Source organism: Protopterus annectens, chromosome 3.part0 (genome assembly GCF_019279795.1).
Source record: "Protopterus annectens isolate FY-2018-M chromosome 3.part0, PAN1.0, whole genome shotgun sequence".
Lineage (NCBI taxonomy): Eukaryota > Metazoa > Chordata > Ceratodontiformes > Protopteridae > Protopterus > Protopterus annectens.
In genome coordinates, this window is record NC_056731.1 from 1,246,287,196 (window position 1) to 1,246,310,416 (window position 23,221).

The window sequence follows — 23,221 nt, forward strand, 5'->3', positions numbered from 1 at the left end:
TACCTGGACGATATATATATTTTATGGACAGGTGACCTTGACAGTTTTGAGTTGTTCATGGAATACTTAAACAAGAGTAGTAGTTTTTTGAAATTTACATCTACATACAACTACACAGGTGTACCGTATTTAGACACCTATATTACTCTTGACAATGGTGGTTTTAAATCTACAGTGTACAGAAAATTAACATTTACCAATTCATATTTGGACTACAAAAGTTATCACCCCAGTTATTTGAAGAAGAATATCTTCAAAGGGCAATGTATAAGAGCCATAAGGATGACTTCCAATTATTCCGATATGGTGAATGAAGTTAGTTTTATTAAATCACTTTTTTGTGATAGAGGATACAACAGCAAAATATTAGAGGACACAGCTTCTTATGTTATAAGTGAGTGGGGAAAGAAATATTCCCCCTTATTAGGGGCAGGTAATACTGATTTACCAACTATGGAACATAGGTCAGTAGTTAAATATGGATCTGATTCTGGACAGGGCAATTTTAGTAGAGCTTGTATACTTGAATTTGGTCCTTTCAGTCATGTGTTGAAAAATATTTTACGAAAAAATTGGTACATTTTGTCTACATCTGAACAAATTGCACACATCGTTGGATCTCATCCCAACTTTGTCTATAAGATGGGAAGAAATATCAAGAGTATTTTAGAACAGGAAAAATTTCCGAAACAGTTGTCGGTCACACATACAACTAAATGTGGTAACTGCAGACAATGCGGTTCCATTTATGAAAACAGCGGAATTATTTTGGAAAATGTAGGGCAAACTGAATTGGTATTTTGCAAGGGAAACTGCAGGACCACCATGGTAGTTTACGCAGTTTGTCAAAGTTGCAAAACCTACTACGAGGAAAACTGAACGGCAACTAAGGCAAAGAATTTATAGACACTTGTACTGCATTAGGAAAAAGACACTAAAATGCCCTTTGTAGGCATATATTAGAATTAGGTGACAACCATGTATTTAAATTTGCCATTTTAGAGGTTGTCAAGAGAAACCCTAGGGGAGGTGATTTAAAAAATTATTTGGCTTACAAAGAGCTCTGGTGGCAACTATATACTGATGCTGTAACACCACCAGGGATCAATGACAGTATGTCTTTAAAACCAGCACTTCTGTTAGATCAGTGATTCTGTGTGTAATTTACTTGCACAAGAATGTTTTTATTTTATACACAGTTGATTTCACTTGTTTCAACTGTTTTACATGTTTTAATGATTTGTACTTGAACTATGACACTTTTTAAAAAATATGTATTTCCTATGTGTTTCGCGCTATTTTGGCGCCAATTTGGGTATTTAAAGGAATGATATCAGTATAATGGTGTTCTGATGAAGCTACAGAGAAAGCGCTTAACCTTATCCATTAAACAACGTCTTTTTTTACAGTTCCGCAGTCATCTTTTTTGCTGAAGTTTGTTCTGTGAGATTCTAGCAGCTAGCGTTTTGGCAGTTGCTGCTTTTTGGTTGAGCTATTCCTGAGTATGGGGAGTCTCAGGGTCAGGAACCTATCCCTCCAGTATGTTTTGTTCATTGTGATGACAAGGTTTAGATCCCTGGAGCGTGTGGCTCTGAGGGATTGGGATTTCTTTAAGTGGAGCATGTCCAACAGCTCAGTGTTTGACATGGCCTTGTATGTTAAGCAGAGATCGCCTCTGAGTAGACGATATGCCACAGAGGATAGCTGGAGATTTTTTAGACGGTCAGCATATGGCATCTGCTTTAGGCCTGTGATTCTTTTAGTGAGGTATTTCTGTGGCCTTTCCAGCTGTTGCAGATGTCTTGTAAGGTACACACCAAATGGGGCATTATACTCTATAATGGATCTAATGAGGGATGAGTACAGTGGGACAATGACCTCCTTTTTTTCTGGATGAAAAGCCCTTAGTGATGAGGTGTGCCACATAGAAGGATTTCCTGACTGTTGTGGCGATGTGGTTATCGAAAGTGAGACTACTGTCCACCTGTGTCCTTAAGTCTCTCATCACACTTTCGATGTTTAGTGTCCTGCCACCTATGTGGTAATTCATGGGTACATGTTTTTTCCCAAAGGGGATAACTATACATTTCTTGGCATTTAGCTTGAGCCCATGGCTCTGGCACCAGGCATCTGTTTCTGTAAGGCCCTTTTGTAGAACATCCACATAATTTGGGGATTCAATAATGGCTCCCAGTTTGCAGTTACCTGCAAACTTTGTTAGCCAGAGTCCCTTAGTGTTGGCCGGTACTTCAGAGAAGTAGATGCCATACAAGAGTGGTCCCAGGACTGAACCCTGAGGTACTCCACTTGTCACTTGTCTGGAGCTGGATTTGGAGTTGGCTACTTTTACAGTCTGGGTTCTGTCAGTAAGCCATTTGGCAACCCATTGAGTGACGTAGGGATTTATGCCCAGCTTTGTAAGTTTATTTATGATTCCAGAGTGAGGGATGGTGTCGAAGGCCTTGGCAAGGTCCAGATAGGCTGTGTGGACTGCCTTACCATCGTCCACATCTCTGGAGACTGATTTGAAGAAGTCAAACAGATTCAGTAGACAAGATCGGCCCTTCACAAACCCAAACTGGGTGGGGTCCAGTGTTTGAAGGTTGCCAATGTCTTTGTTTATAAGTTCCATGATAATGCATTCCATGCCCTTGCAGATCAGGCTTGTCAGACTGATGGGACAGTAGTTCCTGGGATCCAAGGTGAATCCTCACTTGTGAAGTGGGATAACTGTAGCTGTGCACCACTCAGTGGGCACGAAGCCTGAGGTGAGGCTATGATTAAACATGACACTTAAGTGAGGTGCCAGTTCATTTTGTAGTTCATGTAGTACACAGCCTGGGATGTCATCTGGTCCCATGGATGCTGTATTCTTAGCTTTGGAGAGTGCAGTTTCTACCTTTCTGGCCGTGATTACTGGAATTTGGCAATCTTTTGGTACTGAGATGGGCCCTTTAGGGAGTGAGAGGGGGGGGGTGAAGTTGGCACTAAATCGATCTACCAGGATATTGGCAATATCCTTGGGATCAGTATATTTAATGCCATTTTGTTGTAGCTCAGAGCAGATCTGAGCATTGCCATTTAGATTCTTGACATAACTATAGAATGCCTTGTGGTTGTCTTTGGAATCTTTGGCAATTTTATTTTCGTAACTAGCTTTTGAGGAATTTATGAGGGATCTCAGCTTCTTACTGAGACTGGTGAGGCAGTTTCTTGCATCCTGGGATTTTCCTCTTTTCTGCAACAGTTTCTTCCTTCTGTTGTATAGTTTGTTTATAGCAGGGGACCACCAGATTGGCTTCCTTTTTTTGGAGAAGAGCATCTTGGTTCTATTTGAGATGGCACGATTCATGCACGAGTGGATGTGCTTGTACAGTGCCTTAGTGTAGGATTCTGCAATCAAACTTCCAGATCCCGTCTGCGTGGTTGTCATGAAGTTTTTCACTTCTGACTTGAGTAGCATGAAGTTGACTTTGGAGAAGTTTTTAAGGAGGTTTCCTTACTGGGGGTGGGGGTGGGATGTGGATGTCAAGGGTGATTTGCTTATGGTCAGACCTGACAAATGAGGGGGTGACCACTGGTGTGGAGCATCTATCTCCCATGTTGGTAATGACCAAGTCTAGGATATTGGAGCCCATGGTGGGACAATGGATTAGTTGATCCAGGGTGTTGGAATTTATGAATTCCAAGAACCATTGGGAAAAAGAGTTGGTACTCGAGTAGTTTTCCCAGTTAATGGCAGGGTAGTTGAAATCACCCAGTATTAGGGTGTTTGGTTGTATCTTAATATTTTCCAGTATGTTTAGAAAGGTGTAGTGAGAATCTTGGGGCATGGTGGGGGATCTGTAGCAAGCTACAATTTGGATTGCATTCTTACCTAGTGTTAGTTTCACCTGGAGAATTTCAGATGCATTGTGGTGGGCAACTAACCTATAGGTGTGAATATCCTTGGTGAATATGGACATTCCTCCACCTTTAGTGATTCGGTCTTGGTTTTGTGGCCGAAAAGTGTGGTAAGAATTGTAGCCTGGTGTTGCAGAGGTGCTCTCTGGAGCCTTGAACCAGGTCTCAGTTACTGCACAGATATCGATGTTCTCCATTTATAGGAGTGCCTCGAGAGAGTGCATTTTGAGGTTTAGATTTCTAGCACTGAGTAGCATTACCTTCAGATTTTGCATGCTTGTATCTGTTACAGCGGTGGTTTTATCCTTTGAACCTTGCCTAAAAAAGGCACTATAGGGGTGGCAAGAGCTTTAGCCAGAAACCTGTATCCCAGGGGTGACAGGTGCAGACCATCTCTGGCAAAGCATCATGGTTTGTTGATCATGTCTTCCCAGGCAGACAAATACTGGATCCCCTTTGAATGACACCAGAAGCTTAGCCAATTGTTGAAGTCAATCATGTTGTCCTTATACTGTGGTATCAGTCTGGGCAAAGGCAGGATGCTACTCAGGGCTAGGGTCATACCTGCCTGGGTCACATGATCCAAGAGTTCTTCCATGTCTCTTTTCTTGTAGTCCAGGGAGGTACATATCAAGTCATTCACTCCAGCATGGACAATGACAGAGTTGCATTTGTACTTGTCATGGAGTGACTTGAGTGCATGCATTATGTGGCAGATCCTGGCACCCGACAGGCAGCTGAGTGTAATTCTCTCCTTGTTCAGCCTGGTGAGTGGGACATCAGTGTGTCTGACTATAGAGTCACCTATGACTAAAGTGTTGGGTACATTGTCTTGTCTTAGGGGCTGTTGTTGGGTGGCAAACTGGTGTTGTGAGCTATGTGCCACTTTGATTGTGACTGGTGTTTATTTGTGTTTCAGCTTCGGAGGTCCTTGTTGGTTGGGCAGGTTAATGTTAAGGGTCTCCACATATTTGGGTTTAGTGTTGCTATGTGTGGGTGTTGATGGTGTGGGTTTTGAAGGGCTATGAGTTGCTTGAGGTGTAATGCAGGTGTTAACCTTCTCCTCTTGACTGTCTAGCACAATCTTGGCCGGAGAGAGCTTTGCTTCCAGTTTGGCTATGTAAGTGAATCTCTCGCAAGTTGTAGTGTTGGGTGGTAGGAGGAGAGGATTGTCTGTGTACATGAGGCAGTTGCCGCATTGCCCCAGTATGCCCAGACTCACCAGGTGGACAGGAGAAATCACCGGAAGCTGACCCTTGGACATGCCTGTTTAGGTGCTTTTTTGTAAAGTTTAAGAGCTTTTTTCCCTTACCTTTGCCAGGTATTTTGCAATTATAGGCTGTTTAGTGCCTATGATTAATTTCTCCTTATTGACAAGGAGAGCTGAGTGCTTGTATCAGTTTCAGGCTTCCTAGTGCTTTCCAGCAGGTTCTAGAGCAAGTGCTAGTCACAGGGGTTCAGATTTTAATGCTACTACTGAGAAACCAGCCAGTTCTAAGGGAAAATTTGAAGAGCAGACTTTCTGGCACCTGGAATAGTTTACCTGTAGCTTCGCAGTTCTGCATGATGTGAAAAATGTGCAAACACACGCGTTTTTAAGCCAGAAAGTTGAAAGGGATAGAAATCAGCCCAAAAAGGTTAATAAAATTACAATTTCAGAGCTGGAAACCACACCTCTAGCTTTAGATAGGCAGTACAATGCTCACCAGTCCCACTGGTAAGCAGTAGGACTTCCCTCTACCACAGCAAGGTCTGGATATCTCTGAACACAGAAAATAAAGTCCTGAGACAAGCAAAGCCTGGGATATGGACTGGCTAGGAAAGGTGGGAAATAAGCAAACAAGATAGTATTTTTTTGTTGTTGAAACCAGCTAAACAATGCAATAATATAGTAAATAAACACAGAAAAGGCTAACACACTTGAGTGTGTTGTCCTAAACAGTAAATGCAATTAAAACTCTACAAAATTAGCAATTTAAAACTTTTTAAATGATGCAAGGCAAGTGCACAACTGAAAAATGATTTACGAGGCGGTAATACAGCAGAATAAGTAATTAGTCTACACATACAGAGAAGTCTATATATACAGAAAAGCAGCTAAAACATACAAACAATTCAGATGCAGTGCAACTTAGAGCACTTGAGTTGTAGCAATATTAAGGCAATTACAGTTATAATAACTGCTCTAAAATATACTCTATATTTCCAAAATGTTTGAGAAGCACAGTAAGAACACAAGGAGATTCAGGCATTTTTTTTTTGAAAGGGAAAAAGGAGAAACAGAAGGCCTTATCAAATGTTCTCTCTGTATTAGGTAGAATGAACTAATGACACTAGACTGGGAGGAGTGTCCCATATCAGATTTACAGTAGGGGCGGGCAACTGCAAAGCCACCAAGTATAACAACAAGACACCAACAGGGAGGGAGGGTGGCGATAATACCAAAGCTATTAGCCTACAGACATTAAGCACTACAGAAAGTCACACAATTAGAGTTTTTAAACAGATAAAAGAGCAATGAGACTCTGCAGAATACTTTAAACTGTAAACAAATCAGTTACCCATGCAGATTAGTTAACAGCAGTAAAATACACTAAAAAGCTATGCAACAGGCAATAAAAAGTGCTATATATAAATTTCTAGAAACAATAATCAGTATAAATAATCCAAAAAAACAGGATACTTGTATATCTCAGCTCGAAGTTGTAGTCAACACCTCTCGTTCACTCTGCTCAGTGTGTATAGACAGAAATCTTCTCAAAGTTAGGGCTTAAATACCAGAAGATACAACCTTAGACAATTTTTTTTTTACAAAAGCACAAAAGAACCAGCCCCCACTAGCCAGCAGCCAATTAACACAATCTAGCCAAGGTAAAGAAAGGCTTCTGCTAATTCAAGATGGCCTGTTCATGTGCTTTGAACAATCACTGTAAAAACAAACAAGCCCAGAACCAGCAAATCTGAACTAGGACAATACTAAAACTATTAGCCTACAGACAGTAAGCACTACAGAAAACCACAAAATGAGAGTTTTTAAACAGATAAAGGAGCAATGAGACTCTGCAGAATGCTTTTAACTGCAAGCAAATCAGTTACCCATGCAGATTAGTTAATAGCAGTAAAATACACTAAAAAACTATGCAGCAGGCAATAAAAAGTGCTATATATAAATTGCTAGAAACAATAATCAGTATAAATAATCCAAAAAAACAGGATACTTGTATATCTCAGCTCGGAGTGGTAGTCAACACCTCTTGCCCACTCTGCTCAGTGTGTATAGACAGAAATCCTCTCAAAGTTAGGGCTTAAATACCAGAAGATACAACCTTAGACAACTTTTTTTTTTTTTACAAAAACACAAAAGAACCAGCCCCCACTAGCCAGCAGTCAATTAACACAATCTAGTCAAGGTAAAGAAATGCTTCTGCTAATTCAAGATGGCCTGTTCATGTGCTTTGAACAATCACTGTAGAAACAAACAAGCCCAGAGCCAGCAGATCTGAACTAGGACAATACTAAAACTATTAGTCTACAGACAGTAAGCACTACAGAAAGCCACAAAAATGAGAGTTTTTAAACAGATAAAGGAGCAATGAGACTCTGCAGAATGCTTTTAACTGCAAACAAATCAGTTACCTGTGCAGATTAGTTAATAGCAGTAAAATACACTAAAAACTATGCAGCAGGCAATAAAAAGTGCTATATATAAATTGCTAGAAACAATAATCAGTGTAAATAATCCAAAAAAAAGGATACTTGCATATCTCAGCTCAGAGTTGTAGTCAACACCTCTCCTCCACTTTGCTCAGTGTGTATAGACAGACATCCTCTCAAAGTTAGGGCTTAAATAACAGAAGATACAACTTTAGACAACTTTTTTTTTTTTTTTTTTTTTTTTTTTTACAAAAACACAAAAGAACCAGCCCCCACTAGCCAACAGCCATTTAACACAATCTAGCCAAGGTAAAGAAAGGCTTCTGCTAATTCAAGATGGTCTGTTCATGTGCTTTGAATAATCACTGTAGAAACAAACAAGCCCAGAACCAGCAAATCTGAACTAGGACAATACTAAAGCTATTAGCCTACAGACAGTAATCACTACAGAAAGCCACACAATGAGAGTTTTTAAACAGATAAAGGAGCAATGATACTCTGCAGAATGCTTTTAACTGCAAACAAATCAGTCACCTGTGCAGATATTCTGTAGTAATACAGCTCAATTTTACACTAGCAACTTTCTAGGCTAATCAGAACATTTGTAATGTCTGTCTTTATTTTTGGGCCTTTGTCCTCCCCATTCATTCTGGCTTTGTCCAGATTTCTTGTACTAACAGACTGAGACATATGGCAGTATGGGGAAGCACCACCAAACCAATACATCACATGCAAAAGCTGTGGATTTTGCCAGATTCAAAAAACTAGCTGTGGATGCTGCCAGATTCAAAAAATCAACACCATCACCCATGCTAATGTCCTTAGACTACTGAGCCACACAGACTGCCAGATAGAGATGTGTCATTCATCACATAGTTAACAGCATACATATGTATGTTGTTATCCTGCATTAGATGAAACATACAAAGTGTGCTCGGGTTCTGTGTCACAGCCCTGAAATTGCCTGGTCTGCTGATATGCCATTGCTGGCTTACTGTTATGGCAGTTGTATGGGAACACTGATGTATTGGAGGTGGGGGATGACTGGCACATGATCTGCTGGCAGAGACAGTAGTGCAAATATCATGTGACCCCACTGTTTAACATCTTCCTTGACCAATGTACTGTAGTGAATATTCCATTCATGAGACTTAGTGAATATTATGGAACACATTATGGACTGGGTATCTGTAGTCCGATGTGGATGTAAAATCTCTCCAAATATCCCACTATATACCCTTGCATACATGTGGCAGGTCCATACATATGCTATCATATTATAGTACTCCTTACAAGTGGTGTGTTGGTGAGTGACTTACCTTGTGAATGCAGCAGTTGACAGAACTGCAGTTCAGGGCTGACTCTGTCTGATGCATGCAGTACACAGCCAATTACATTGCTAGGTACAGGTTGTGTGGGGTGGCTGGCATCAATTTTACTGTATGTATGCGAGTCAAAGTAAGGTGCCAGTCCCTAGGGCCCTAGATTGTGAGTGCATGTGTTATGTACTGGCAGTTGATGGAGTGTTACCCCTTGCAGTGGATGTAGATTCTACCCTCCTCACTGAGTGGTGCCTTGATGTGTACATGTTAAAACATGCTATTTTCATAGAGTTTTCCATCCAAGATTTTTTTTGTAGTAGTTTGTAATGAACACGTTATATTTTTTAATAGAGTATTTAATGCAACTTTAATTGCATGACGCTGTTTCCGTTTCTGAAGAAGTCAGCTGCTTATACTGATAAAAAGCTTGTATTTTGGTATTGTGGAGCTTAAATTAAAGTATAATTCCTGGATTTTACTGCATTGAGAACTTTGGTCATTCACAAGTGTGGTGCTGGTTTCGGACCGCATCCACTTTGATGTTTGGTATAAAGATCAACTGATCAAAGGACCTTTCAAGTACTTAAACTGTATTTTGGATTGATGTACATTTCCCTTTGGAAGCAAGAAATTTCAGATAGCATAGTGCTACAATATTATGTTTAGTTATAACCATATTTTTCAATTAGACCATCTGTTCTAACATTCGATTTTGAAGGGAGAATGACAACCATTCTCAATTACTACAATTATGCACTCACGTATACATGCAACTCTTGCTGTGCTTCAAAATGCAAACTTCACAGAAAAAATAACATGCCTGCTCACAGTTTGTGATCAAGTTTCAGGAGAGCATCTGATGTCATCCTGAGAGAAAAACAGCAGAAATACAGTGAATCAAGAGGGTGTCAAAGACCTTGGCAGGTTTGCTGCAAAGCCTAAGTTTTGAATCCAGGCACTTGTTAAAATGCTGTGCAATATTTCTAAGTTCTTACACTTGTTCTGTTTGACTGACCATTTTGTGCATGTGATCAGATACAGCACTTGACTTGAAATAGTTCCTTAGTGCTGTAATAATTTCAACAAAGGGAAAAAACATTCCATATTGGAAATCACTGTCTTTGGTGAACTGATTACAAATGCAAGTGATCAAACATACCCTAAATCTGGAAGAAATCTGAAGAGGTTAAATTATTATTTGGCAGTGGAATCAGCAAGCATTTCAAACTGACAGCACTGACTGTGAGTTACTTAGTCACATCACCCTTCACAATGTCAATGTATAATACAAAGCACAGCACTTACAACAAATCAGTATCACCCAAACTAACAAATCAACATAAAATATCTAAACACACAGGGCCAGCCTTTGGTCAACTGGTGCCCTAGGCAAAAAAGCTCCACAATGCCCCCAACCACCCAGTGCTCTCATCCTGGTCTACCTACATCACCCAGATTACTTTTTTCTTCCTTTTTCTAACAGCTTGTCTTACTCTTCTGTTTTTCCTGTATACATTCAGCATATTTTAAATAAACGGTTTATTTACTACAAAGAAGTAAACAAATAAATTCAGGAAATTCACCCCTGCTAGAGTGGTGGCCTATACAACTGCCTAGTTGACCTATGCCTAATGCCGGCTATGTAAGCACATCAAACATATCTGATAGAAAATGCAACATTGCAAAGGAAAAATCTACTGATATGATAAAAAGGAGTGTCATTGTAATATATTGTAACTAACTGTAACCAGAGAAAGGACTACCTAAATTCAGAATACCAGGAAGACTGACTTACAAGCATAGGTATTTATTTAACTCTAAACAAAGACCCATCGTCTAATTTTCCATTCATTGAAGGGAGGTCAAGGAAAACTTTCCTGAATCTTTCTGAATGTGGGATAACTTTGTTTGTATTAAGAAACTTAGATGCGCAGGAGGGATATTCCTCGTAAGTTACCGTGTCTTCATTAACCAAGTGGGTAGGATCACTAAACATTAAAAAAATAAATTTATAAGAATTGTAATGCAGTACCGATCTTTGTTTTGTAAACAGTGGTCTGTGTGAAGAAGAGCCAGTGAGGTTCATATTCTAATAGGTTTTGATTAAGTAAATTACTTGATTGAGGGGACTCACATCAAATGGTATGATGCTTGCTTAATATGTAAAAGTTAGAGTGACTAATGTTTATATTCTCCAGGCGTTTGTTTGGCTTGTAGTGCAGAGATTAAGGTTATGAAGTTGTTAATAAGCTATTTCCTGTGGTTCAGGGTTTGATTCCCACAGCCTTCATTTACCTATTTTGTGACCTTGAGCAAATCACTTAGGCAATTGGGGATTTGGGCTAGGCTCCTTAATGATCTCCCTGACTGCAGGCTTAATAACTATCAATGAACTTTTTTCTGTCTTACGTTATATAGAGACGTTGTGTCTGTTTTATTTGCAATGTCTTTGATGCATCATTGCCCACTTGGTTATGCAGCAATACTCAAAATATACTGACTTCTAAATTCTGAGCAACTCTGTTAATCAATATGAACTGACACACACACACACACACACACACACACACGCACACACATGCACACACACACACACACACACACACACACACACACACACACACACACACACACACACACACACACAAGAATATATTATTGCCAATATACTGGCCAACAGATTCAGTGCCAACTTTACCCCTTTCTCTCCCCCCAAGGACCAATCACAATACCAGTAGATTGACAGGCACCCAGGATTACTGTTGCACAGGTTAAAACAGCACTGTCCAAGGCCAAGAATACAGCTTCTATGGGATCTGACAGTATCCCTGGCTGTGTTATACATGAACTACAGAGTGAACTGGCACCTCACCTGTGTGCCCTGTTCAATCACAGCCTCACCTCAGGCTTTGTTCCTACCAAATGGAGTACTGCTAAAGTCATCCCATTCCACAAAGAAGGAGCGATGACAGATCCTGGGAAATATCGCCCCATTAGCCTGACGAGTCTGATATGCAAAGATATGGAACACATCATCTTGGACCTAATAAACAAGGATATAGGGAATCTCCAAACTCTGGATCCCACACAGTTTGGTTTTGTGAAGAGTAGATTATGCCTGCTCAAATTGGTTGACTTCTTTTAGTCAGTCACCAGAGCTGTGGATGAAGGCATGGTGGTTCATACATCCTACCTTGATCTGGCCAAGGCCTTTGATACTATTCCCCACTCAGGAATCATAGAATAACTCACTAAGATAGGCATCAACCCCTAAATCACTAGGTGGGTTGCAAACTGGCTCACAGATAGAACCCACAGTGTGAACGTAGTTGACTCGAAGTAAGACTGCCGAACAGTCACAAGTGGAGTCCCACAGGGTTCGGTTCTGAGTCCTCACCTGTTTGGTATCTACTTCTCTGAAGTCCAGACCAACACAAAGGGACTCTAGCTGACAGATGGTTGATGATTGCAAGTTGGGAGCTATTATTAACTCCCAAAATGATGTTGACATCCTACAGAAAGGCCTTACTGAGACTAATGAGTGGTGTCTGAACCATGGCCTTAAGCTCAATGCCAAAAAATGTGTTGTCATCCCCTTTGGGGAAACCCGATTGCCATGAATTACTACATTGATGGTAGTCCACTGAACACAAAAGGCATTATAAGAGATCTGGGAACACAGGTTGACAGCAACCTCTCTTTTGACCACCACATTGCCACTGTGGTCAGAAAGTCCTTCTATGTGGCATATCTCATTACTAAGGGTTTTGCATCCAGGAAGAAAGAAGTCATTGTCCCCCTCTACCCTTCCCCCATTAGGCCAATCATTGAGTACACTGCCCCATTTGGCATATACCTCACTAGACACCTGCAACAAATGGAGAGGCCGCAAAAGTACCTCACAAAGAGGATCCTAGGTATTAAACACTTGTCCTATATGGACAGACTCAAAAAACTCCAACTATTTTCTGTCTCATATCGCCTACTTAGCGGCAATCTCTGCTTGACTTACAAAGCCATGTCTGACCCAGCTCTGTTAAAAATACTACATTTAAATAAATCCCAATCCCTGCACACCACACACTCCAGAGACCTCAACCTCATTACCACAATCAACATAACATGTTGGAGGGACAGGTTCATGTATTTATTTATTTATTTATTTATTTATTTATTTATTTATTTATTTTATATTTGTTGACCGGGTTTGTCCGACTGGGCAACAAATGCACATTTTCAGTGGAAGCCCGAGGAGAAAAGCTCCAACAGTAAATAGAAATTTTACATATTAAATACATATAGAAATACATTCATCAGTATCACAGATTACTGCATTACAGTGTCACACATTACATTCATCAGTACCACACATTATTGCATTACAGTGTCATACATTAAACTGTGGCAAGTGAAATACATAGAAATACATTCATCAGAGGGATATATTCATAATTACATATTATATACATAATAGTGCAGTAGTTACATAGCTGAAATATTTTACTAGTTATGTTTGTACAGTGATGTACCGAGAGGAGAAGATAATGTAGTAGGTTTGTTTATTGAAGGGAAGAAAGAGAGAAGCAGAAGTAGAAGGTTATAGGGGAGTGTTTACAGGGGATAATTACATTGGTAGGTCCATTTTTCATGAAGGTATTTTTTGTAGCAGTTTTGAATTGATTGGGATGTTCAAGGGATGTTATATCTAGTGGTAGGCTATTCCAGGCCTTGGAAGGGTTAAAGCTATAGACTAGGTGACCCATTTTGGTCCTTGGTTTGTAGATTTTTAGTAGGCCTTGTTCAGAACTGCGGAGTAATCTCGTGGGTAGGTAATGAGAGATTAGAGATGAGATAGTTGGACAGAAAGAGGGTTTGTAGAGAATGGAAGGAATAATCAGAAATTGATTATACCGAAGCAGGTTAGGTAATTCTAGCCAATTTAGTTCTTTTGGTGAGAGACAGTGATGGGATTTGTAAGAATTTTGGGCAGCAAATCTGGCAATCCTGTTATAAGTTGTTTCTAACTTGTTTAATAGTCCAGTGTTGAGGCTGGTGAGAATTTGGGAGCTAAAAAGTAAAGTGGGTAAGAGGTAGGCATTTGAAAGAGTTAGTTTTGCTGTTTTGGTAAGATATTTTTTGTTTCTATAGAGGAGACCTAGCTTGAGATGTGTTTTTTTGGATACATAGTAACGCCTAAGAGTTTGTACTGGTGTCCACCTGTATTTGAGTATTATTTTGTGACAGTATGGAGAAGGAAGACTTTATGTGGTTAAGGATTTTAGGGAGAAAGAGTAGTAATTTGGTTTTCTTTGGATTAAGGATAAATTGATTTTCAGATAATCAGTTAAAAGAGGACTGTGCATCTGATTTTAGTTGAGTTGGTGATTCATATCCCAGAGACTGCCCAAGCTATGGAATAGACTTCCCATACATGTCAAACAGAGCACCTCACTGTCCCTCTTCAAGAGAAATTTTGATGAGTGGATGGGAAATAGAAAATGCACCCCGGGGATCACTCCAGTGGCTCTATTCAACCTAGTCAGGTGGCATGATACCAGGGCAATTCTATGGGCTAGGCTTGTAAAGGCCCCAGGGCCATTAGCCTAGCACACACCTATGCACCTATTAACCTATGTATGCATGCAATAAAATAAGCTGGGGTGTACATAGTACAGGCATTGCTGCATGCCAAGGTGTGTAGTGTGGCATAGGCCATGTGTTCCTTATACTATGAACATTTATATTTTTTGATGTTTAAACTTTGTCTTTAGTAGTTTATGAATGGTAATTATATGTTTTGCAGTATTTTTTCATGTAAAAAAGCTCCTCCACTCATTCTACCTAAATGATAGCTGTGCAGTCTTATAACTTTGTAACTGTGTAGAATTTTGGTTTGAAATGTTCAGTCTAGTCATTTAAGAGACTCTTCTGTCGCACTGTAGTGTGCTATTGTATAGTCTAGTTTACAAACATCAGCTAATACTACACAATAGTTCAATTATCTTCTGGCAGATGAATTAAGTCCAGATGAAGAGACTAACATATGAACAGAACAATCCTTCATAAACTGTTCAAATGAATAATCATTTAGGTGGCAACTTCAAGACCTGAAAGGCACATATATGCAAGCAGTAATGCTCCCCTCCCCATCAATGTTTAAACTGATGTAGCTGACGATATGCTTGTTGCACAATTAAAAATATTCATAAAGGTGACATTTTAGTGGCAATGTCCAAGAAATGAAAAAAGCTATCTCAGGCGTAATTATCCTCCATAACCAACATTTTTTTTAAGTTGGTGTAACTGATAATATACTTGCTTTCCTTGGATTTCTATGCTAATGTTATGTGCACTTTCTTTCTATTTTAGTATTCATTTGCAGTCATGCAGTGCTTTGCTTTTGTGCAGTGTTTCTTCAGATTTACGTCTTAGGTCAAACAATTCTTGGAAGATTCTTTCTACTAAGTTTGTGTGCTTGTCTGTATACAATTTTACTCTTAGCTTAAAGTGGTTGCTTTCTGTTCATGTGGTGACTGCATCATCTTAATATTATTCACTTCCTGTCTCATCCTACATTGCTTCAGTTTTTGTTTCAGGAGTGAACGCTTTTACTTTTTTTCTGTTTCATATTATTTTCAGCTACAATACGTTGTGATTGTTTTACATGGGAGGTATGTCTTCTGCACTTAAGTTTTAAAATGGCTTCCACAAGATTTGCAGTCATAGTTCTGATTATGTCTTAGTGTTATCAATTAAAGTGCTAAATGGTGGATGTTTTTAACCTGTCTTTGGTATTAAACACATTCTTTGACAAGTTTTGATTTTGGTGGCTGATTTGCTGGTTGTTTTGCTGTTACTAACTATTTTAAGCTAAAACAATGTCACTGGCAATGCAAATTACAAAGAGGTCTTACACCATTCACCCTTTCTCACATTTTAAGTCAATTTATTAAAGAGTGAGGGGAAGGGTTAAGAGTGTTCAAACTCCAACCACCTCAAAAAAATCTTAAGAGTTACTTCTGTATTAATACCATGCACATGAAATGGTTGTATCTCACTGTGCATCCTTTCCTTAACTATTAACCAGATTATTGACAGCTTCTGTGTAACTTGTTTGCTCATTTCATACATTTCACTTTCATTGAATCATTTTGGAGAATGCTAGGATTTGAGCACTTTATTTACTAATTCAGTCCATTAGATGGTTTGGACACAATAATCTATTACTTTTTCTCTATGTTTCTGTTGTTCTATACCCATCTCACAAAGCAGGCTTGTAACAGATGTGATATGAACAATGAATGGTTTCTTCCTCAATGCCTGTTTAGGAAAAGATAGACTATTCATACATGCATTCATACTTGCAAAATTAAAACAATTTTAATTTCTTTCTAGGTGTAGTCTCCATTCCTTTTTCCATACCATATGAGTTATATGGAATTTGGATGCTTGGAAAAACACTTTGCAAGTTCTGGATGGTAATGGATTACACTGCCTGTGCAGCTTCAGTTTTTACCATTGTTGTTATCAGTTATGATCGACACTTCTCTGTCACTAAACCAGTAAGTATTATTATTATTTTTTTGTGTGCTGGGCAGCAAGCAGGCATCTGTGTCCCAACCCCTCCAGACATGCTCGCTCTCTCTCTCTCACACGCGCACGCGCGCACACACACACACACACACACACACACACACACACACACACACACACACACACACACACACACACACACACACACAGAAAAATGTGAGGTGAGATAGAGAGAGAGAGAGAGAAAGGGACAGTCAACTATTAGAAATGATACCCCTGCTATATCTAGTACTGATGACTCACTAATGCTAATTAAATGTGATGAGATATCAGTAGAGGTAAAAACTAAATCTTTACTTTACCCTTTTTCTACTTCTTCTGGTGGTGATAATGTGTCAGATGATGTAACATGTCAGAACAAATTTCCCTTTCCCTACTTTCAGAATTTTAGTAAATCTTACAATTTGTCAAGCATTCCCAGACTGGGAATAAGACATAGTCCATCCAGGAAGATCTAGGAATGTCTAGAAAAAACTCCACTGGGATCCACACAAGAGATATTCTTATAAACTGTTCAAACTACAATGCTTGCATTATTTATTATGTAAGAGAAACACCTGTATTCCAAAGTTCTGTTAGATCATAGAACTCATCATACAGTGAAATAGAATAAGCCATCCTAGAGATTCAGCACAGCAATCTCACTTGTGCTGATTGTACAACTAAGCTCATAGCTATCAGTGGGGATAGGGATGGTAACTAATTTGTGATTATACACATTTGTCTGAAACTCAGATCTTTTTGCCTGAAATAGTCTATTTTCTTATAAGACTGCAGCGACTGCCACAATCTGGTTGCCAGTTGTCTTACTGCAGGTCCTCCTGCCATTTTGAGAGAATAGGAATATCTTATTACTTGGGTCTGCTTTAGCTGCTAATGAGCAGCCTTTCTAGTTATCTCAGACTTCATCAGGTGACTAGTGACTAAGAAATCCTGAGCCAAAAGTTAACAAATTCAGAGTGACTTGCAGATAGGACCAAATGAGTTATTTTATTTTTTAAATAGTATTGTCTGGCAGACAGTGCAGAGAATCACAGCTCTCTGCTCATAATGAGGTGCTTCTTGCACCGGTTTGATTCATTCTTTGCCCCTTTGCATACACTGTGTGTCTAAGCAAGTCACTTAACAAGAAAGTCCTACTTGGGCTCCCCTGAAAATGGATATCTCTGTTCAAGAGGCTCATTTAATTAACAAATCTAGAAACTAAATAGTTTGTCTGCTACTACAGTATGTAGGATGGTATTTATTTTTTAAGAGTGTGAGTGCTGGTATGTATTTTGTAAGAGTGTGAGTGTGTGTGTGTGTGTGTGTGTGTGTGTGTGTGTGTGTGTGTGTGTGTGTGTGTGTGTGTGTGTGTGTGTGTGTGCACGTGCAGTGGGATTACAATGAGTTACACTGTATGCTTCTGACAGTTGTGAACAGAAATACATTACTGTGGGCGTTATATATGTATTAATTGAATCAATTTATGGCCTCTAAGGTGTACAAAACTAATAAAGTGGCTATAATTTATGGATATGTGTGTGTGTGTGTGTGTGTGTGTGTGTGTGTGTGTGTGTGTGTGTGTGTGTGTGTGTGTGTGTGTGTGTGTGTTTGAAGGGATTTAAATAAATTGCTATGAGGTGTACACAGTTATCAAAATGCTTATAATTGATGGCTACAGAGACCTCCTGTAGATGAAAATAAATTATCTTGCTGCCTTTTGCATAAGTTAAAAATAATATTTTGGCTTTGCAAGGCTAATGTGCAAATGTGTTTATGTATAAAGCAAGTTGGAGGACAGTGCCATGTCTATTGAATGAGTGAAACAAAGTTAAAATGCATTAGTGTGCCCATCATTTTAATACTGCAGTTAGATATCTGAAGTGTGTGTAGTCTACAATGCAGCTGCAATTGCTGACTAGGGGGTTGTCAGTCAATGGAAGTGTATGAACTTGCTGTCTTTTACTCATATCCAAGTTATTATTCTTGCTTTGCAAGACTAATATGTATTTGTGTGTTGCAAGTTGGAATACTTTATTGTGGCTACTGTTTGTTTAAAACAAAGATGAAATACATTACTAAGGTAATTGCATTTAACACAATCAGATATATTAGTTGTTTACAGTAAAAAAAAAGCAGCTGTAATTGTTAATTGTAGGGGCCATCTGTGGATGAGGTAGACTGAGCCTGTTGTCATGTGTTCATGTTACACAGTCACTAATCTGGCTTTGCAGTGCTAGTGTAAATCTGAATGAAGTAAGCTGGAGTAATCTAGTGTCACTACTGTTTGACATTTTAAATTTGTTTTATTTTATTCTATTTACATTTGTTTACCAGGATGTCTACTCAGCCAAAGTGAGCCCATTTTCAGTAGAGGCTCAGGGAGAAAAGCTCCAAAACAGATATAATAAGAGTACAGAATCAAAACAGTATCAAAACAGAATACTAATTACACAGAGATGAGAAAATAAAATAGACAGTGTACAAGATATAAACAAATAGGTTATAGTGAGTAATGCAAAAGAGATTCTAAAGATACAAGACAACCATGAGTGACAATCATTGACATAGAATTATTAATATATGTACGAGCATTGCAGCATTGCATTAGAGAGGAAAAAATCTTGAGTAGCAGTAGGTTAGACTAGGAGTAAGGTAGAAGCTTTGTGCATTTGCTATATAAGCAACAAGATTAGATGGAAGATAAAGTTAACTAAGTAAAAATATATAGATAGATTGTGGGTGGCAGAAAGGCTCATATTAGGACTTGGTAAGTTGGAAGGACCAAAAAAAAAAAAAAAATATATATATATATATATATATATATATATATATATATATATATATATATATATATATATATATATATATATATATATATATATAAAGAGTCAGGGGTATGCTTGAGATAGGGAGGAAGAAGATGAGCTGGAAAGGTAGGTGGGTTAGGAATATTAGTTTTTTTATATTCAGTGCTGGTGCAAGTACATAGCCAATGAGTGGTTAGGTGTTGCCTCAATGATGGCTTAAAGTTTTTAGGGTTGTTAGCAGTCCTAATTGATGGAGGGGAAGCATTTCATAGCTTGGGGATGGTATAGGCATAGCACATTTAAGCAGCAGAAAGGTTAGATTTCGTTACATTAAGGAGCATCTGATTGACCAATCAGATAGTTCTATATGAGTGATACAAGGTGAACAGAGAGGAGAGGGCAGGACAGCTAGAAGGCTTGTCAATTCAGTTGTGAGCTGTGGCTAGTTGGCGGTATGTTAGATATTGGGGAAGTTCTAGCCAGTTTAGATGTTGGAGTGATACACAGTGGTGGCAGGAGTGTTTGACGTTGGTTACAAAGTTTGCGATTTTATTTTAGTGTGAGTCCAGTTTTGATTTATGAGAGGATTGTATTATTTATTTATTTCAGTTTGATTACCGGAGAAGTCCACTGGGCCAGAATGTGCCCATTTTCAGTGGAGGCCCGGGGAGAAAAGCTCCATAAGCAACATGAATGCAATAAAGGTTACATAATGCAAAGGTAAAATACATATAAAAATTCATACAATCAGGTACAGCAAATGCATAAATTGTACATTATAAACGCAATTAAAGACAATAGATAACACAGTTTACAGGTATTTACATTCAGAGCAATAAGTTTCAACTGTCTGAAAAATAAGCATCTGAGGTTAATTGAAATTTACAATATTTACATACTTGGATTCAAGAGAGAGAAATTGCTTAATCTGAGGATGTTAGCTTAGGTTTATTTTAGGAGAAAAGAAAATCAAGTTGTAGGGAAGTGTGGAGCAAGGAGTATGGAGAGCTCAAAGGGGAAATTTAATTGAATTTATGTGGGGTGAAAGCAGGAACATTTACATTTAGTAGACATATGAGGAAAGTTGGGTCTTGAAGGATTCAGAGTTAGGTATAGTCCTAAGTGAGGGAGGGAGAGAGTTCCATTTTTTGCCTAGAGTGGAAGAGAGAAGGAGTTGGCCTGCTGGATGTTTGGGTTTGTGGATAGAGATTAAATTTTGGTGTTCAGATCTCAGCGATCTATTTGGGATGTATGGGGGAAGGATGTTTGTTAAGGCTGGGCATTTATCTGGATAGAATATTAATTTGTGAGCGGTGGTTAGTTGGAGATAGTCTAGGTGGTTAGAGAGTTCCAGCCAGTTCAGAGATTGTAAGGTAAGGCAGTGGTGAGTAGAGGTTTTGGATTTAGTTGCAAATTTAGAGATCTTATTATAGCAAATTTCAAGTTTAGAGGTGTTGGAAGAAGACAGGTCATTTAGAAGAGGGGCTCCATATAGTAAAGAAGGTAGGAGGTAGGTCGTTGCTATAGTATGCCTGGGGGAGCTTGACAGAAAGCGGTTATACCTAACTTTTGGTGGGTTTTCTTTATGTTTTGTTGTATATGGATATCAAATTTAAGGTGTTCATCTATGGTAGTGCCAAGGAGTTTTGCAGAAGGGACCACTTCTGTAGCAGTGTTGCTTTGGATTAGGACTTTGAAAGCATTTTTGTCAAAAGAGAAAGCCCTGGATGGAGGGAAAAGAAGTATTTTAGATTTTTTAGAGTTGAGAGAGAGATGGTTGTGGTGCATCCAGTTCTCAGCAGTGGAAAAAGCTATTTGGGTTTTAGTCAGTAGTTCAGGTAGGTTAGAAGTGGCACAGACTAAGGTAGAGTCATCAGCGTATTGGATAACTGTTGCGTCAGGGATGACAGTGTGAAGGTTATTTATGAAGATGTTGAAAAGCATAGGTCTGAGGATGGACCCCCTGGGGAACACTGGTGGGTGTTGGCAAGAAGGAGGAGGTAGAGTTCTTCCATCTGATAGCTTGAGATCTGTCTGATAGGTAACTGGAGAACCAGGATAGGGTATCAGGGGAGAGATGAAGGTTGGTGAGATGAAAGAGAAGGTGCTTGTGGGAGATGGTGTCAAAAGCTTTAGAAAGATCTAGCAGTACTGTGGATACTAGTAATCCAGAATCCCGGGCTCGATTTACTGTTTCTAAGAAGGATAGTAAGGCAGTAATGGTACTGTGGCCAGGGCGGAAGCCATGCTGGGTGGGTGTTATGAGGTGGTTCTGAGTTAAGAAAGGCATAAGTTGGTGGTGGACACATTTTTCTAGAATTTGTGATATTGGAGAGAGTAGGGCAATTGGGCGGAAGTTGGTGATATTGGTGTTTTTGCCTTCTTTGTGAAGAGGTAGAATGAAGGCAGATCGCCAAAGTTTGGGTACATATGACTCTTTTAAAGATCTGTTAATTAGGATGCTGATAGGGAGAGCAATACCTTCAGCAGCAGATTTGAGGAAGGAGGAGGGTATGTTGTCGGGGACATTAGAACATGTCTTCAGTCTGGATAGGAGTCTTTTTATGAAAGTAGTTGAAACAGGTTTGAGCTGGAAATTAAGAGGACAGTTATGAGGGCTCTTAGGAGTAGAGGAAAGAGAGTTGGATGGATTATTGTCTGGAAAAGATTTGGTTAGATTAGCTATGGATTCTGTAAAAAAAGTGTTGAAGTGAGAGCTCAGTTCTGAGTCAGTTATGCTAGGATCAGGGCAGGGATTATTCCTGGACCCTGGATGGAGTAGGGAATTAACTGATTTCCAAAATTGTTTTGGGTTCTTATTATTGTTGGACTGAAGTTTATTATAGTAGTTTTTTTTGTCCAAGTTGATTAGTTTTTTTTACCTGGTTGTGGAGTTGGGTGTATTGAAGCAAGGTAGAAGGCATTTTATTTTTCTGGTAGAGCTTCCAGGATTTGTCCCTGTGATGCATGATTTGTTTTGTTTCTTTGGATAGCCAAGGAGCAGAATTAGCTTTGACTTGTTTGTTTCTTGGCGGGGTTGGGAGTTGCGAGTTTTTAGGAAGATAGAGTTAAAATGTTCTACAGCATTGTCAAGGGGAAGGGTATTTAGGATTTGTCAGTTAATATGTTTAAAAGTGTTTGAGAAATTTGTGGGGTTGAAGTTGCTGAGATTGCGAGTGTGGATGTAATGTTGTTGATATTGGGTGGTGTTAGCTGAGCGATGTATGAAAGCAGGGAGATGGTCACTAAAGGTGTCTGGGATAGTGCCAGAGAGAGTTATTTTGTTTGGATGGGAGACTAGGATCCAGTCGATGATGGATCCTGGGGGGTGTTTTTTGTTAGGACGAGTGGTTGTGTGGATTAATTGGGTGAAGTTGTAGAGGTTAATGAATAGGGAGGGGGAAGGTGAGTTAATTTTATTCCAATCAATATTAACATCGCCTAGAATGTAGGTTTCAAATTTTATTTTAGTTGAGGCCCAGTAAAGAATATTTTTAAGGGTAGAGATGTTGTCACCTGGGGAGATATATAGGGAGATAATGCAAATAGTTTTAAGCTTATTTAGTCGTAGGAGACTAGTGTTAGTTCAGAATTTTTGAATTGTGGAGTTGGAATTTGTAGAGGGATTAATGAAAAAAGGTTAGAGTAGATTAGTGCAGAGCCTCCACCTTTTTTATTTAAACGGTCACTTCTGTGGATTTAGAAACCAGGAGGTAAGATTTCTGAGTCAGCAATGTGGGGTTTTAGCCAGGTTTCAGAGATGGCTAAGATGTCAGGTTGGTTGTGGCAAATCCAAGCTTGTATTTGGTGTGTTTTGTTATTAAGGCTCTGGGCATTGATAGTGAAGAACTTAAGGGTGTTAAGAGAGGAAGCAGAAGAAGAAGAAGAGGGGGGAAAGGGGAGTGTGCAGTGGAAGAAGTAGAGGGTGGGGGGGGAGTTGTTAGTTGTGAGGCAAGG

At 39.2% G+C, this 23,221-nt stretch overlaps 1 protein-coding gene across 1 annotated transcript in view; it reads left to right on the forward strand.

Annotated features, from left to right (window-relative positions):
- LOC122797030 (histamine H3 receptor-like) overlaps positions 1–23,221 on the forward strand; it is a 373,882-nt gene that overhangs the window by 176,951 nt on the left and 173,710 nt on the right. The window contains exon 3 of the mRNA XM_044065803.1: positions 16,275–16,441. Within this exon, the coding sequence (XP_043921738.1) occupies positions 16,275–16,441 (167 nt within the window). The remainder of the gene's footprint in view (positions 1–16,274; positions 16,442–23,221) is intronic.